Source organism: Prunus mume, linkage group LG1 (genome assembly GCF_029339155.1).
Source record: "Prunus mume cultivar Tortuosa linkage group LG1, ASM2933915v1, whole genome shotgun sequence".
Taxonomy (NCBI): domain Eukaryota; kingdom Viridiplantae; phylum Streptophyta; class Magnoliopsida; order Rosales; family Rosaceae; genus Prunus; species Prunus mume.
The window spans coordinates 24461838-24476127 of record NC_142698.1 but is presented as its reverse complement, the minus strand read 5'-3'; the positions used below and the strand labels follow the sequence as shown (position 1 = coordinate 24476127).

The 14290-nt window shown below is 36.1% G+C and overlaps 2 protein-coding genes across 4 annotated transcripts; both read left to right on the top strand.

Annotated features, from left to right (window-relative positions):
• The first annotated feature begins 4228 nt into the window (after positions 1 to 4228).
• On the top strand, positions 4229 to 7907 carry LOC103320623 (GDP-mannose transporter GONST2). 3 transcript variants are annotated; one of them, XM_089044203.1, is made up of 10 exons: positions 4229 to 4689; positions 4969 to 5099; positions 5399 to 5600; positions 5831 to 5970; positions 6212 to 6341; positions 6504 to 6602; positions 6746 to 6900; positions 7003 to 7119; positions 7204 to 7261; positions 7388 to 7907. In XM_089044203.1, the coding sequence occupies exons 1-10, from the start codon at positions 4687 to 4689 to the stop codon at positions 7637 to 7639; spliced, it is 1287 nt and encodes a 428-aa protein (XP_088900329.1). In that variant the 5' UTR covers positions 4229 to 4686; the 3' UTR covers positions 7640 to 7907. The 3 variants fall into 3 exon arrangements, with proteins under 3 accessions (XP_088900329.1, XP_088900330.1, XP_016649733.2); XM_089044204.1 differs by having other exon boundaries at positions 7204 to 7301; XM_016794247.2 differs by having other exon boundaries at positions 4229 to 4856.
• An 895-nt stretch (positions 7908 to 8802) lies between these two features.
• Positions 8803 to 11492, top strand: LOC103321079 (transcription factor MYB64). The gene is made up of 3 exons (XM_008222841.2): positions 8803 to 9571; positions 9762 to 9888; positions 10410 to 11492. Exons 1-3 carry the CDS (start codon positions 8922 to 8924, stop codon positions 11295 to 11297), a joined length of 1665 nt encoding a protein of 554 aa, XP_008221063.2. The 5' UTR covers positions 8803 to 8921; the 3' UTR covers positions 11298 to 11492.
• Positions 11493 to 14290: the final 2798 nt, after the last annotated feature.

The following is a 14290-nucleotide window of genomic DNA, read 5'->3' as shown; positions in this document are numbered from 1 at the left end:
GATTGCATCACATTGTAACCGCTGCAAAACATAATCAGTGATGAGATTTGTATAAGATCAGTTATTGATGACCACATCAATGATAATATAAATTGGAGCAAATTGCCTCAGATTTGTATAAGATATCAGTTATTGTCTATTTCTGCTACTCATGGTAAACCTATTATATAATATAAAAAACTATCATATTTGTTTTTCTGAGACAATTAAATTAAATTTATGAGGAGAAGAGAAAGGAGTAAAGGATATATGGCCAACAGACAAAAGCAGAAAAACAAATAAAGTAGACAACTTGATAATCTGCGTGTGCTTTAAGTTAATTGTCTTTGTGCTTATAAATTGCACATGCCTATGTTGTAAAGATTACAGAATTTCCATGCTTCAGCTGCAGTAGATGAAAGGAAAAAATAAATTACCTCAAGAACCGAAGTGGTTACCATGACAGTACAGACATTGCCATCGACATTGACTCTATGACGCCTAACTTTCTCCAGTAACTGCTGCATACACTCATCAGATGGACCAGATCACCTTCTGGAGTACCCCAGAAAGCGAATGCCTCCTCCACTTGCTGTAAAAAGAAGAAGATTAGAAAACTTTGGCCAAGTATAGACTAAAATCAAATACAGAATGTAGATTATTAAGGAGGAAAACTTGTAACAGAAGCTTCCTGAGTTCATAACATCATTGAGGAACTGCATTTTGTCTACAACCATAACACACACAGTGATGAATAAAAGAAAAAAGGAGTGAATACTACAAATATATATCACATATTTCAATTGTGCTTGACAAAATTCAGGCTTTGAGACAAGGAAGTAATACCAGGGGAAGTTGGATTGAAAAGCATTCTAATATGAAATTCTTTCTTTGCATAATCTTAGCATAAAGGAGGAATATATATTTAAAGTGCAAATATCAAACTTGCAACTTATTTAATAAGGAACACCCAAACAACGGATCTCCAGAACTGTTAAGGAAAAACTAACAAGGCAAAACCTTTGATGGTGAATTACCTGCCCATTTTTAGAGAGAAGATGGTGGAAGATAGAACAATAGAGAGAGAAAATCAACCATGTAGGGATTACTTGTTTATAAGTTTCCACCAAAACAGCAGGATGCACAAATGGGCAGCTTCCCTTGCAAGATCAACTTGAGACATGATAAAAACTGCAAACTGCTGTACACTCTCATCCAATCTCCACCACTTTAAGCAGGAATGAAGTTTGAAATTTTTGCTACCAGATTGATTATAATAAAATCTCTCCTAATCGATTCAAAAACACCAGGATGCCTAACCTTTGTTGCAACTACTATGGGCTTCACCTGTTGACCAGCACCATGCCCTTGAGCAATACTTCTAGATGCTACTGGTTTCTCTTCAAAATTATCAAAAATCTCCTGGAGCTTGCGGCCAAACGCTCGTTCGATAGTTTTATTCGTGTAGGCAAAGCTATGTTCAGGAGCTCTGATGTGAAGCTCTGAGAGCTTGGTGCATAAAGAAAGAGCACCAACCATAAACAATTACGCGAATTCCAGTGTATCACCACAAATTAAAGGCGATTGAATCATCTGAAAATAAATAAAAATCCACCTAGGCGCTTGGCGCCCGCCTAGGCGGGTCTGGGCCTTTTTTTTTTTTTTTTTTTTAGAATTTTATTTTCCAGGTTAAATTTTGATGCTTTTTTAACCCCCAGTAGTAGATAAAAAATTTATTTCTTTAAATGATATTCCTAGTTGAAAAGATTTATTTTCTATTTGGTGACAATTTCCGACATGCCCTCATACATTACTCGACCTGCTCGATTAAATTTTGTAGAGTGTAGAGCATCCAAATCCCTTCTTCCCCATACGTTTTTCTTTGCCATTCAGATCCTCTCCCCTTTGATAAACACAGAAAAAGGAAGTTGGGAAAACATGCAATACAAATGCCTAGTCAACACTAAACAAAATATTCAAAGATGTAAGATGAAAAGGCAAAATAATTAGCAGCACAGTCACTGACATTTCATATATGGTAAACATTCATATATTGTTTTAGAAAATATGAACCACCTTAGCAAAGCACAAGTGCTGACATTTCATATCCGACGGCAAGTTGCAGCCATCAAATAACCGCCAGAATCAGCACAATCTTAAAGATAGGGAGTTGCGCTCATCAATTTATAGAACTCATGTGATTCATGTCACAGTTTCAGCCATTTTGACTTATTAACAGGTTTTTTCTCCACAGGCTTCTTATCTTGAACAACAGGAGGTGATGCCTCTGGTATCATTTCTGGTGCAGACTCAACAGGCTCTGCATGCTTAGTGAGGAGTTTCAAACCTTTCAAAGACAAGATCTCTTCCTGAAGGAAGAGACCTGACTTAGCATCTGAAGCATCATCTGCCTGTGCTGCCTCTTTAAGCTTTCATGTTTAGAACCTTATCTATTCATATTGCATTAATGAAATATAGCAAGTATAAATGCCATAAGAATACCTCCAATTGCATGTATCAGTATAAGTCTTTGAATGTGTAATTAAATTCCCATTAGTTTATCAAATTTCGTTCATGTTATTGAGGTTTTTTAGAATATAAAATACTTGAGGCATTCACAAGACTTCCAATAAGCAAGAAGCTGAATGGTTTGGCGTAGCCGACGTTTCAAAAACACGAATTTCTTCATACCAGTAATAGACTCTTCAGTTTGCCAAGAAGAAGCAGCCGACGTTTCAAAAACATGAATTTCTCTCCCCAACTTTTCTTTTGCTGCTGTGAGCTTGGCCTGAACTCACCCCGACAAAACGAAAAGGCAAAAGTAAATGTGATATCACCCACCACACTCATATGACAAACACAGCTATTACAATGTGTACTTCTGATTTTCTAGTTATCTACAATTATATTTTACTTACTATTTCTTTATTGAATAATTAGTATTAAATATTTTAATTTACTTCATAAATCATATTACTTAATAAATGGTAACTAATTTTTTTTTTCTTTAATAAAATATTTAAACACTAATTATTCACTAAGTAAACAATAATTAAAGTAACTACAAAAGAGAAATTTGGAGTATGTGCGGATACTTTTATTTTCTACTTATATTGTACAGCCGCACAGATATACTTTTATTTTCTATTTATATAGTACAGCCGAACCGCTATACTTTGAATATATATTCTATTTAAAGGGTATAGCCGGACGGCTGTACTTTTAAATATTCCATTTATAAAGTATCGCCGTGAGGCTATATTTAAAGGTTATAGCCATAAAATTTTCTATTTATAGCGTATCGCCGCACAGCTTATACTTTAAAAATTTTCTATTTATATAGTATAGCCGCGGTTATATGGTGAATATATTATATTTAAAGGGTATAGCCGAACGGCCTGTAAAATGTTCTCAAATGTGGCCCAAACCCAGATCACAACCAATTACGTAATTTCCGCTCAAAAAGAAAACCGTTTGAAATTCCATACGAAACCCAAATTATTTCTTGCTAATTCCATATTCCAGCGTCCCAGATTCTATTTAAAGGGTATAGCCGGATGGCTGTACTTGTAAAATTTTCTATTTACAGTAGCTGACCGCTATACTTATTAAATTTTCTATTCATATAGCATAGTACAGCCTAGAGGCTATACCTTTGAATATTCCATTTATAGAGTCTAGCCGCACGGCTATACGTTGAATATATCCTATTTAAAGCTTAATAGCCGCACGGCTGTACGTGTAAAATTTCCTATTTATATAGTCTTTCCGACCGGCTATACTCTGAATATATTCTATTTCTATAGTCCAGCCGGGGCTATACGTTTAAAATTTTCTATTTATACAGAATAGCCGCCCGGATATACGGTTAAATATTCCATTTATAGAGTATAGCCGCCCGAATGGACCCTGAATATATCCTATTTAAAGCTTGTAGCAGCACGGCTGTACATGTAAAATTTTCTATTTATAGGGATAGCCACGGCTATACGTTTAAATATTCCATTTATAAAGTATAGCCGCTTGGCTATATGTAAAGGTTTTAGCAGCAAAATTTTATATTGATAGAGTATAGCCGAACAGCCATACTCTTAAAATTTTCTATTCATAGTATAGCCGCACGGCCATATGTGTAAATCTTCGATTTATAGAGTATAGCCGTGCGGCTATATGGTGAATATATTATATTTAAAGGGTATAGCCGAACGGCGGTACTTGTAAAATGTTCTCACATGTGGCCCAAACCCAGATCACAACCAATTGCGTAATTTCCGTTCAAAAAGCAAACCGTTTGAAATTCCATACGAAACCCAAATTATTTCTTGCTAATTCCAGATTCCAGCGTCCCAGATTCGATCCACAGAAGAGAAGAAGAGACAAAAACAAAGAAGACCCAGTTCACATTCGTTAACCTTCTTCCTGTTCTAGAGAGAGAGTAGAGAGAGATGAATCATGTTTGTCAGCACCAGCATTTGACTTTGGGAGGAACATGGGGAAGTGTTCCACATTCCCAAATATTATTCAATTTCTATGGCGGTCTTCTCTCAGCTGGAATATCGCTCTCTCCCACTCTGTTTCTTCCTTTCTTAATGCTCACTCTCCCTCTCTTTCCTTCTTTCTTTCTCTCTTTCAGCCACAGAAAGAGTACTGTCTGTCACAACTTGACCCTGATCCACACTTAATTGCCTTTGCGTGCTCTTCAAAAAGATGGTATTCATGGATTCACGTTTTCTTCATGATTTCCACTACCCTAGCTTTTGATATCTCACTCTTTCTGGTTTTATTCAAACCCCTTTTTGTGGTTGGTTAAGCTTTTCCCATTCCTTGTCTTCTTCTGTTATACATTTTCTCTAGCTTGGAAGACTAAACTAAAAAGGGTATAAAGATCATATACATCTTTGAGTAGAAATGGATATGATTTGAGGCTTTGAGTTTCAGAAAATGAAAATTGGAGTTTAGTTTTCAATTGGGTTGCTAATTTTTTGGCAGGTGGGTGATATGTCATCTGATTTCAAGTTAGATGCAGTTAAAGGCCATGATAGTGAGGACCCAGAAGTTGGTTCTCTAAATGGAGTTCATACCATTCTTCCAGAACGTAGAGCTACGATTTTGAGTGACAGGTAGAGTCATCAGCTACCTACTCTTCATTTTAAAATTTGAGGCTTTGAAGCTCCACAAGAAATGGGACATATTTGGTTTTTGCATTTTCTGTTAAAGAGTTGCGCAATATAAATTTGATTCTCTTCCTTGGAAGTAACTTTGATAAACACTACCAATTTCTGCTGGTGGGGGTCACTATTAGCTTAAGCACATGGCTTCTTAGCTTGAGCATATGGGATATGAAAGCTGTGTGGTAAATTTGCCTCATTGCTAATTTGGCGCATTTCCTTTGTTTGTTTCTCTTTCTTTGTTAAAGCAGATTGTTTAGAGGGAGTCGAGCTGGGCATGGCGAGACTGTCTCTATTCCGAATGAAAAGCGTGGACATGGGTCAGCAAAGAAATCTGGACCTCTTTTGTCGGGGACAGCTTATTGCATTTCTTCTTGCAGCATGATACTGCTGAACAAAGTTGTTCTGTCCAGTTACAACTTCAATGCAGGAGTATCCTTGATGTTTTATCAGGTTAGCATGCTCACTCCCTTCCAACCCACTTGCTTTTCGGTAAGGATGAAATTACCATGTAGAAGTTTTATATTTATAAGTTGCAGATGTCTTCCTGTTTTGTGTATTTTCTAGCTAGGCTAATAATAATGGAGTCCTTGTCACTTCTTGGGTGATAATTTTTCTTATGAAACTCCACAAATTTAGCCAGCCAAATGGAATCTTTATTTGTTCCATATGCTTCTTTGCAGAATTTGATAAGTTCCGTAATTGTTGTCCTCTTGGGCTTCTCTGGAGCTGTTACTGTGGAAAAGCTCAATTGGAAACTGGTCAGGGTCTGGATCCCTGTCAACATAATCTTCATCGGCATGCTTGTGTCTGGCATGTATAGGTAAGTTGAATAATTGTATACTCTGCACTTTTAGGTGCTTTTCATTGGTTCAATTTGGAGCTTATTGTTTGCTCAGGCCTAGAGTAAAGGGAATGAGGACAAATTCTGAAGGGAATATTGGTGATACGATCCACATTATATAGTTCTCTTTAGTTTGAAGCTCTATATGGTTGATTACTAAAACATATTCTAACATACATTTAAAACTTAATGTATTTTGGTTCTTTCCTTTTCCTTTCAGTTTGAAATACGTAAATATTGCAATGGTCACCATTCTGAAGAATGTGACAAATATTTTAACAGCAATTGGAGAATTATATTTGTTCCGGAAACATCAGAGTCAGAAAGTGTGGACTGCCATGTTTTTGATGGTAATCAACTCTACAGTTAATGTTTTGCAAGAAACTGCCAGTATTTTGATTCCCATATCATTTATATTGCTCCGTCGATGAAATATATTTACTTGTTTCTTCCCCAGACAACTGTTTGACATAAAAGTTTCAATGAGTACTTTTGTCTCTTATGTATCGCAGATTATCTCCGCTATCAGCAGTGGCATTACAGATATCTCCTTTGATACATTAGGTTACACATGGCAGATTTCGAATTGCATACTAACAGCAAGCTACTCAGTAAGTAGTAGAGCTATAGTTTTGGAGATCTGTTAGTTTTTAGTTTGTTTTGGAGACCTGTAACTTTAAATTTGGACCACAGCAACTACAGCTCTTGTGCAGGTCATTTTATGATTTGTGTAAATATTTTGTCTTTGTCACAGCTCACTCTACGGCGAGTCATGGATGAAGCAAAAAAATACACAAGATCTGGCTCACTCAATGAAGTTTCGATGGTCTTGCTGAATAATTTGTTATCTCTACCATTTGCCGCCTTCTTGATTATTATGTTTGATGAATGGGAATATATAATAAGCGTGTAAGCTTATGCTTCTAATTTTGACATAACTTCATGCCCTTTTCTTCTTGGAAGCACATTTAGTTCACTTCTTCTACCTAATGCTTTGGTCTCAATATGCAGGGATGTAATCAAATTGCCTATGTTTTGGGTCATTGCAACAGCTAGTGGATTGCTTGGACTTGCCATCAGCTTCACCTCCATGTGGTTTTTACATCAAACTGGCCCCACCACCTATAGGTAATTTTTGCTGTATACTTAAGCTCAAAATGAACTTCTCACGAGTATCTATATAGGCACTTCTGATGTTCTTCTGCTTTACAGTCTGGTGGGTTCCTTAAACAAGATTCCGATCTCGCTTGCCGGTTTAGTCCTGTTCAAGGTGCCTCTCAGTCTACCAAACCTCTTCAGTATACTATTTGGTAATCAGCAAAATCATTCTGTAGACAATGAATACCAGCACTGTGATTTCATTACTCTCAATTTAATGGATTTTGTTTCTCCCCAGGTTTATTTGCCGGAATATTCTTCGCCAAGGCGAAGATGTCCTGATCCAGGCCTGGATTTTAGAATTGAGATGAAGGAACTAACTCATGCTCAGATAAAAGAAAGGCAAACTGCCTGCACAAACAGTTTCTGGGCTTGGAAGAAGTACTGGATATACTTCTTTTCTTTCTTTCTGATGGAGAAAGCAAAGATTTTATATGTTACAAGCATGGGACCAATGAGTTACAAGAGTTGGAAATTGCAATTCTGTTAACATTTACTACTTGGTTATGATTGGCCAAGCTAACTAGCCAAGAAAAACCACAAGTGAGGGACAATACTATTAACTAAATTGTTTATTTTCCTCTACATGTAATTCATCCAGCAAAAATTTTGTTGATGAAAAATGGTATCCTTCTTTACCAAATAGCACTTGGTCGGTCTGGTGGTATTTCTCTTCTCAATATTGGAAGAGGTTTCCAAGTTCGAATACCTCATTGCCATTGATTTTTATTTTATTTTAAATAGTATCCTTCTTTTCTGATTTGTTGATTAAAAATAAAAGTATGATTATTTCTGGTCAAATGATCATTAACTTACAAGCCATTAGAAATTAATGAGTGAATTTATTTATTTATTTATTTTTGCTGATCACTCATATGCATATTATTAAGCACAATTATTCTTTTTATTTTCAAATTAAAACCTCTTCATCTACTCCAGTAAGTAACGGATGACTGCAGTGTCTGGCACTTGAAAAATGAAAATGATGTCCTAAAAGTATTAAATCTAGGAATTGAGCTCAGTCTGTTCTTCAAATTCTATCATGTCAAATTGTCAACCCAGTCACTCTCTGAGTCATGAAGCTTTGACATGCAGGTCGGTAGTCTTATGCTCAAACCTCATCCCATATCTTTTGTATATAAAATAAAATAAAGACGAAGCTTTGAGGGAACCAAAATAATTATAATTAAAACTACTAAATACAAAAAGAAAATAAAAATTCAATGAGGGAGCTTAATTCGAAAGAAATTGGAATAGGTGCAGTAGCCATATAATTATTTCCACAATTGGCTAGCATTTAGTACCCAAACAAAGCAATTATAACTGGAGATTAAAATTCTGCCAAAATTCCTCTTCCTAATAAATCATATTTAATTTCATAATTTTTAATTAGTGCATCATTGGGCCAAAATACCCTCATTTCATTATTTGCCTTGAGAGTGTTAATTAAGAGGGTAAAATTGTATTTCCATTACAATGGCGCCAAATTGATCAACATTTCGTAGCTGCCCAAATCACTACCTCACTAAAATTATCTAAAATTTAAAAAAATCTGTAATAAAATGGATTTAATAATTGTGGAATTAATAACGAAACCCACTAATACCTCTCCTCCCCCAGCCCCAGCTCTTTCTACTTTTGTACAAGAGAGGAAGCTCAGGAGTTACAACCAAAGACAATTCTCAACCGTTGGATATATCTCCAGGTGTACGGCTATTAAGCCATGTGGCTCATTACAAGGCCTAGTACATGCTAATTGTCCAGCTATCGTTATGGGGTGCTCTCTCTCTCTTTCTCTCTCTAAGCGCAAAATAAAGAGAAAGAAACAAAAAAGAAGCCACAAAACCTCTCACCAAATTGCAGCCTCCTTAATTTTTCTCTTCTTTTTTGTCAATCACTCTTCAACTGTGTCTTCCATGGAAGGAGAGGGAGGAGGAGAAGAAGGTGGTGGTGGTTATGGTGTTTATGGGCTTATAAATAACACACAACCACACCATCCTCATCATCACCATCAAAATATGCATAGACCAGGTCCTCCATTGACAGCCATAGACAGGTTCCTGTGGGGAAGCCAGAGCAATTTCTCTCACCAAAACAATGCAAGCAGCAAAGAAAATGTGGTTTCCACAAATGGGTTGTTTGGTTTTTCTTCTTTTGGTGGTGCAATTGGCCATGAGGCTTCTTGTTGGCCTAGCTATGGTGCTGGTGCTCAATATCCCCAAGAGGTAAGCTTTCTGGATGGGCTTTTGGGTGATCATGGAGAGGCCTTGATGATGTCTTGGAGTGGCCAGGCAGAGCAAAACCCTAATACTGGTTTCATAGAAGAAGCAAAGGTTTCAGAAAGGAGGGTGGGAAAGAGAGCTAGAAAAGGTTTAACTGCTGCAGCTTTAATAAAGGGACAGTGGACTGATGAAGAAGACAGGTAGGTCACATATATAACAAGAAATAACCTTGTCATCATCCTCTACTTGCCCTTTTTCTTTTTTCTTTTTTTTGGTTCAAGTTTATGGATGTTTCATTTCTTTGTTTGGTTGATTTTGATTTCTTCTAGTCACAAATAATGTTGCATGTACAATTAATGGGTTGTTTTTGTTTTTGGTGTGGTGAATTAGGAAGCTGATCAGGTTGGTGAAGCAATATGGAGTGAGAAAATGGGCACAGATAGCTGAGAAGCTGGTGGGTAGGGCTGGCAAGCAGTGTCGAGAGAGATGGCATAATCATTTGCGCCCTGATATCAAGGTTTGTCCTTAAATCTCTTTTGGTGTCGATGTTGTTGTATGTCTTTGATGCATGAATAACTAAGAACTTCAAATCTTTGGCTTAGATTTGGCACAATTAATTAGCTACGAGTTAGGATTTCACTGTGAAAAGTATCCAAATGTCGCTATATTTTTGCTCGGATTGTGATCTATGGGTACCGATATATAGTACTCAAAAAAGTCAAAGTCGCAAATTTAGATTGTGAAGGATCTATTTATAGATCTGATAGATTTTCTCTCTTTCCGTTTGGGTAAGTCAAATTGTATTCTCAAACTCTAGTTTATGGTTAGCTAAATAGCTGTAAGTGGCATATTTGTGAATGTTTATTTTGTAATTAAACATCATTTTTAACGAAAATGCACATCCTTTTTTCAGTTAAGCATAAACTAATTTGGATTTTATTTTTTGTAATATATGCACATACGAATTTTGTTCCCTATAGGTTATAACTTTAGAGTGCAATGTGCCATATTTTGTGCTTGGTATCTTGGTTTTTTCAGAAAGATAGCTGGACTGAAGAGGAAGAGACGATACTTGTGGAAGCTCATACTGAGGTTGGGAACCGTTGGGCAGAGATTGCGAAACGCATTCCTGGAAGAACTGAAAACGCCATCAAGAACCATTGGAATGCCACAAAAAGGAGGCAGAATTCAAGGAGGAAGAACAGGCAGGCAGAGGGGAAAGATGGAAACAACAACAAGAAGCCTCAGTCTTCCATACTCCAAAACTACATCAGGAGCAAGAACCTCATGAGCAACAACAACAATAATAATAATAATAACAACAACTCCTCCCCAAATGTTTCCACTATTAGCAACAACACCCCAACCAGTTCTTCCACTCTCTCTCATGAAAACCCATCAAAAACCCACCTCAACATTTTGGCCACAGAGACATCTGACCAGTCCACAACTAGCAATTGCTGTGACTCTCCTTTGAATTTGGGTGATACATTATACAATGATGAGGAGCTTCATTTCATGCAAACTTTCTTCACCAACAATGTTCAAACTTTCAATCCTCATCAGCAGCAGCCATCCCATTCCATTGACAGCAGCAACAACAGCAACAACATTGGCCTAATTGTTAGTCCAGTGGAGCCTACACAAAATGCTATTAATCCCACTACTTCTACTACTCCTACCCCCCTCTACTCTGACCTTTACCTCTCATACCTCTTAAATGGGACGGCCAACTCATCATCATCTTTTAGTTCCACTGATCATCATCACTTGGGTTTTCACAACACAAGCATGGGATATTTGATGGCACATGATCAATATCATGAAGCTGCTGCCGCTTCTTCAAATGAAAAGGGAGAGATGGATTTGATAGAGATGGTTTCTTCTCCTCAATTTGCTCAGGGTACCAACAGAACCAGCTTCTGATCTTCAACTCAGTATATAGTTTCTTCTAGCTGTGAAGAACTATTAGGAACTAATAATTAATGTGAAGCCTGGATTCTCTTTTTTTCTTTTTTTTTTCCTTTCATTTTGACTGGATTGGAAATTACCAATATGGTGTTGGTTGGCTTAAATATTGCTAAAATGCTTGTATTGTGTGATAAGCGTTTTAGTTTATTAGTTGTAGCAGGCTGGACTGCAAAACTTTCTTTTCTGGGGTTTCTTTTTCAGTTCTGTTTCTGTCTTTTTCTTTACTTTTCCTAACTGCCTCTGATTCATTACAGTTTTGTTGACGAGGGTTTTGGTTGGAGGCAGTGAGAGAGAGTGGAATGTTTTTCCCACACCCTTCAGCCTACATGCACTGCATTTGTATATTTAGAATTTTAGGGTGTTTTTTTTTTAAAAAAAAGTTCAATTTAGAAGGAAAGATGAAAGAGAACTGAGAAGAATCGGCTTGTGGTTTAATTTTGTTTTGTTAAGGTAAGCCATGTTGGAATATTTTGTTAAGGAGTTACATTCGTTATCAAATCTTCCATTTTTATCGTTTTGTGTAACTGTCAAGATGTACGTCACACGTAAATATATAAGTTTTAAAATTATTAATTTGTATAATGGTCAACGCATATACTACGCGTAAGGGTATAATAAGCCATTTACGATCCTTTTGCGTCAACTTCATTGACTAGGGTCTCCAAGATTTATTGAAACCGGTGTTAAATGACCGTACACACAAATGAACAAATTTGGAGATTGGTCTAAAATTTCGGTTTTTTTAAGGTAAAGCCACATGTTGGAATATATTTTGTTAAGAAATTACATTCGTTATCAATCTTTGTCAAAATCTTCCATTTTCTTGGATTTGTGTAACGGTAAACGTGTACGTCACACATAAAGATAAAAAGTTTTAAAATCATCAATTTGTGTAATGATCATCGTGTATGACACACGTAAGCGTATAAGTCTATTACTACCATTTTGCGTCAACTTCATTGGTTAGGTCTCCTAGATTTATTGAAATAGGTGTAAAATGACCGTACATAATACTCGTACGTAAATTAACAAAAATTTGAGATTTGGTCTAAAATTTGTAAGACCATTCTTGTTTTGAAGCTATTAAAAAAGTTATCATGCAGTCTGAGAGCATCCACAATCATGCTCTCTATTTTTTAGTTAAATTTTAATTAAAAATATATAAAAGTTATTTTAGGAGCTCTCTATAAAATTTAAACTTCAAGCATGCTCTCTATTTTAGGAGTTATATATGGTATAAATTTTTTTAATTAGTCCATCTCTATTAAAATATATATATAAAAAATAGTTAACATTAATTAAAGGTTTGAAATACTCATAAAATAAAACAGCATTAAATTATAAGGAGCCACGCTAGGATTATTTTCATTTTTCTCAGATTTAGGAGGTCCTAGAAGTCTTCCTATTGTAGGAGGTGGATATGGAGCACGGTTAGAGTTGTATTTTTCCAATTCCTCCCTAGAATTTGTTTAAGAGCATCCACAATCATGCTATCTATTTTTTAGTTAAAATTTAGCTAAAAACACTATAAAACTATTTTAGGAGCTCTCTATAACATTTCAACTCCAACTATACTCCCTAGTTTAGAGAGTCATAAATGTTTTTAATAAATTTTAATTCAATTTTTGAATAAAGTGTAGACACAAAAGCAATAATAGAAAATAATTGGCATTAAAGAAATGCTTAAAATAATATTAAATATATAAGCATTTAATTATAGAGAGTCACTATGAGTACTTTCTCTCTCCTCGGATTTAGGAGCTCCTAGCGGTCTCCCTATTTTAGGAGCTGAATAGAGAGCATGGTTGAGGTGGGTTTTTTCAATTCCTCCCTAAATTTTAGCTAAGGAGAAGGTTTATGGGCCCATTGTGAATCTTTCTAAGAAGATGGTTTAGAGAACCCATTGTGAATGCACTACTATAATTTTGAACAGGCTCGTTTGGAAATAAATTGAACATTGGGCTGCAGTTGATCCAATAAGGCTGTTGGACCAACTATGGACACATATATAGGTAGGCTAGAAACAAACATCAGGCTTAAGATCGAGCCCAAAGATGATCAGACCTGGGGTCTCCTTCTCCTTAGGCTATGCCAAATTTGGTTTGCAGCCCAACAAACTAGCCCAAAAGAAAATGTGTGCTCAAGTGTAGTAATAAGAATTCCTCTTTTTCCTTTGAAACAAAACTTGGGCAAATAACTCATTAGTGTAGTGGTTTGGAGCAATTGCTCCTCCAAAAAAGGTTTTGAGTTCGAGTCCTAGCATCCTTGTATTATGTTATCGCTCCTCTTAATAGAAAATGTTGTAGATTTGTGTAGACTTCACTGTGAATTATGCATTAATTTATATGTCATGCCCCAGTATGTGAGAGGCTTTATCACAAAATGTCTCGATATGATATTTGAATTCTTCACGAAAAAACTATATTTATACTAATATTGCCCCATCATCTATAATATTAGACATATGAGATTGAAGCAGCAACCGAAATGAATGAGATCTAGTGTGTGAGAGAGAGGTATGGAGAGGCATATGCATATATGAATGAGATTAAGGTGAGAAAGGTATGGAGAGGGCATGGGAAGGAAGGAGGGAGGATGAATGGAGACATAGAGAGACTGGTCTTAGATTGATTCATCACCATCTTCGATTTCACGTGATGACCGTCATTTTCTGCTTGGCTCTAACTTAATAATCTCATCTCAATTCCCCCAATCCAACGACCCCATTTGACTTCACACACATTATTGTTCATCCATATGCTTCCTAATAAGTCTATCTATCTAGTCATTTGCTTTTTCCAAGAAAACAGTTGTAATTATGACTACGCGTTAAGGTCTAGTCTTCCAAACACCCAACTTCACATGGTTAAACTTTACTAAAGGAGAAGAATATGCTATATATGTCCAATAATTGTGAAGAGAGTCTATTCATTATACATCATCAAAAG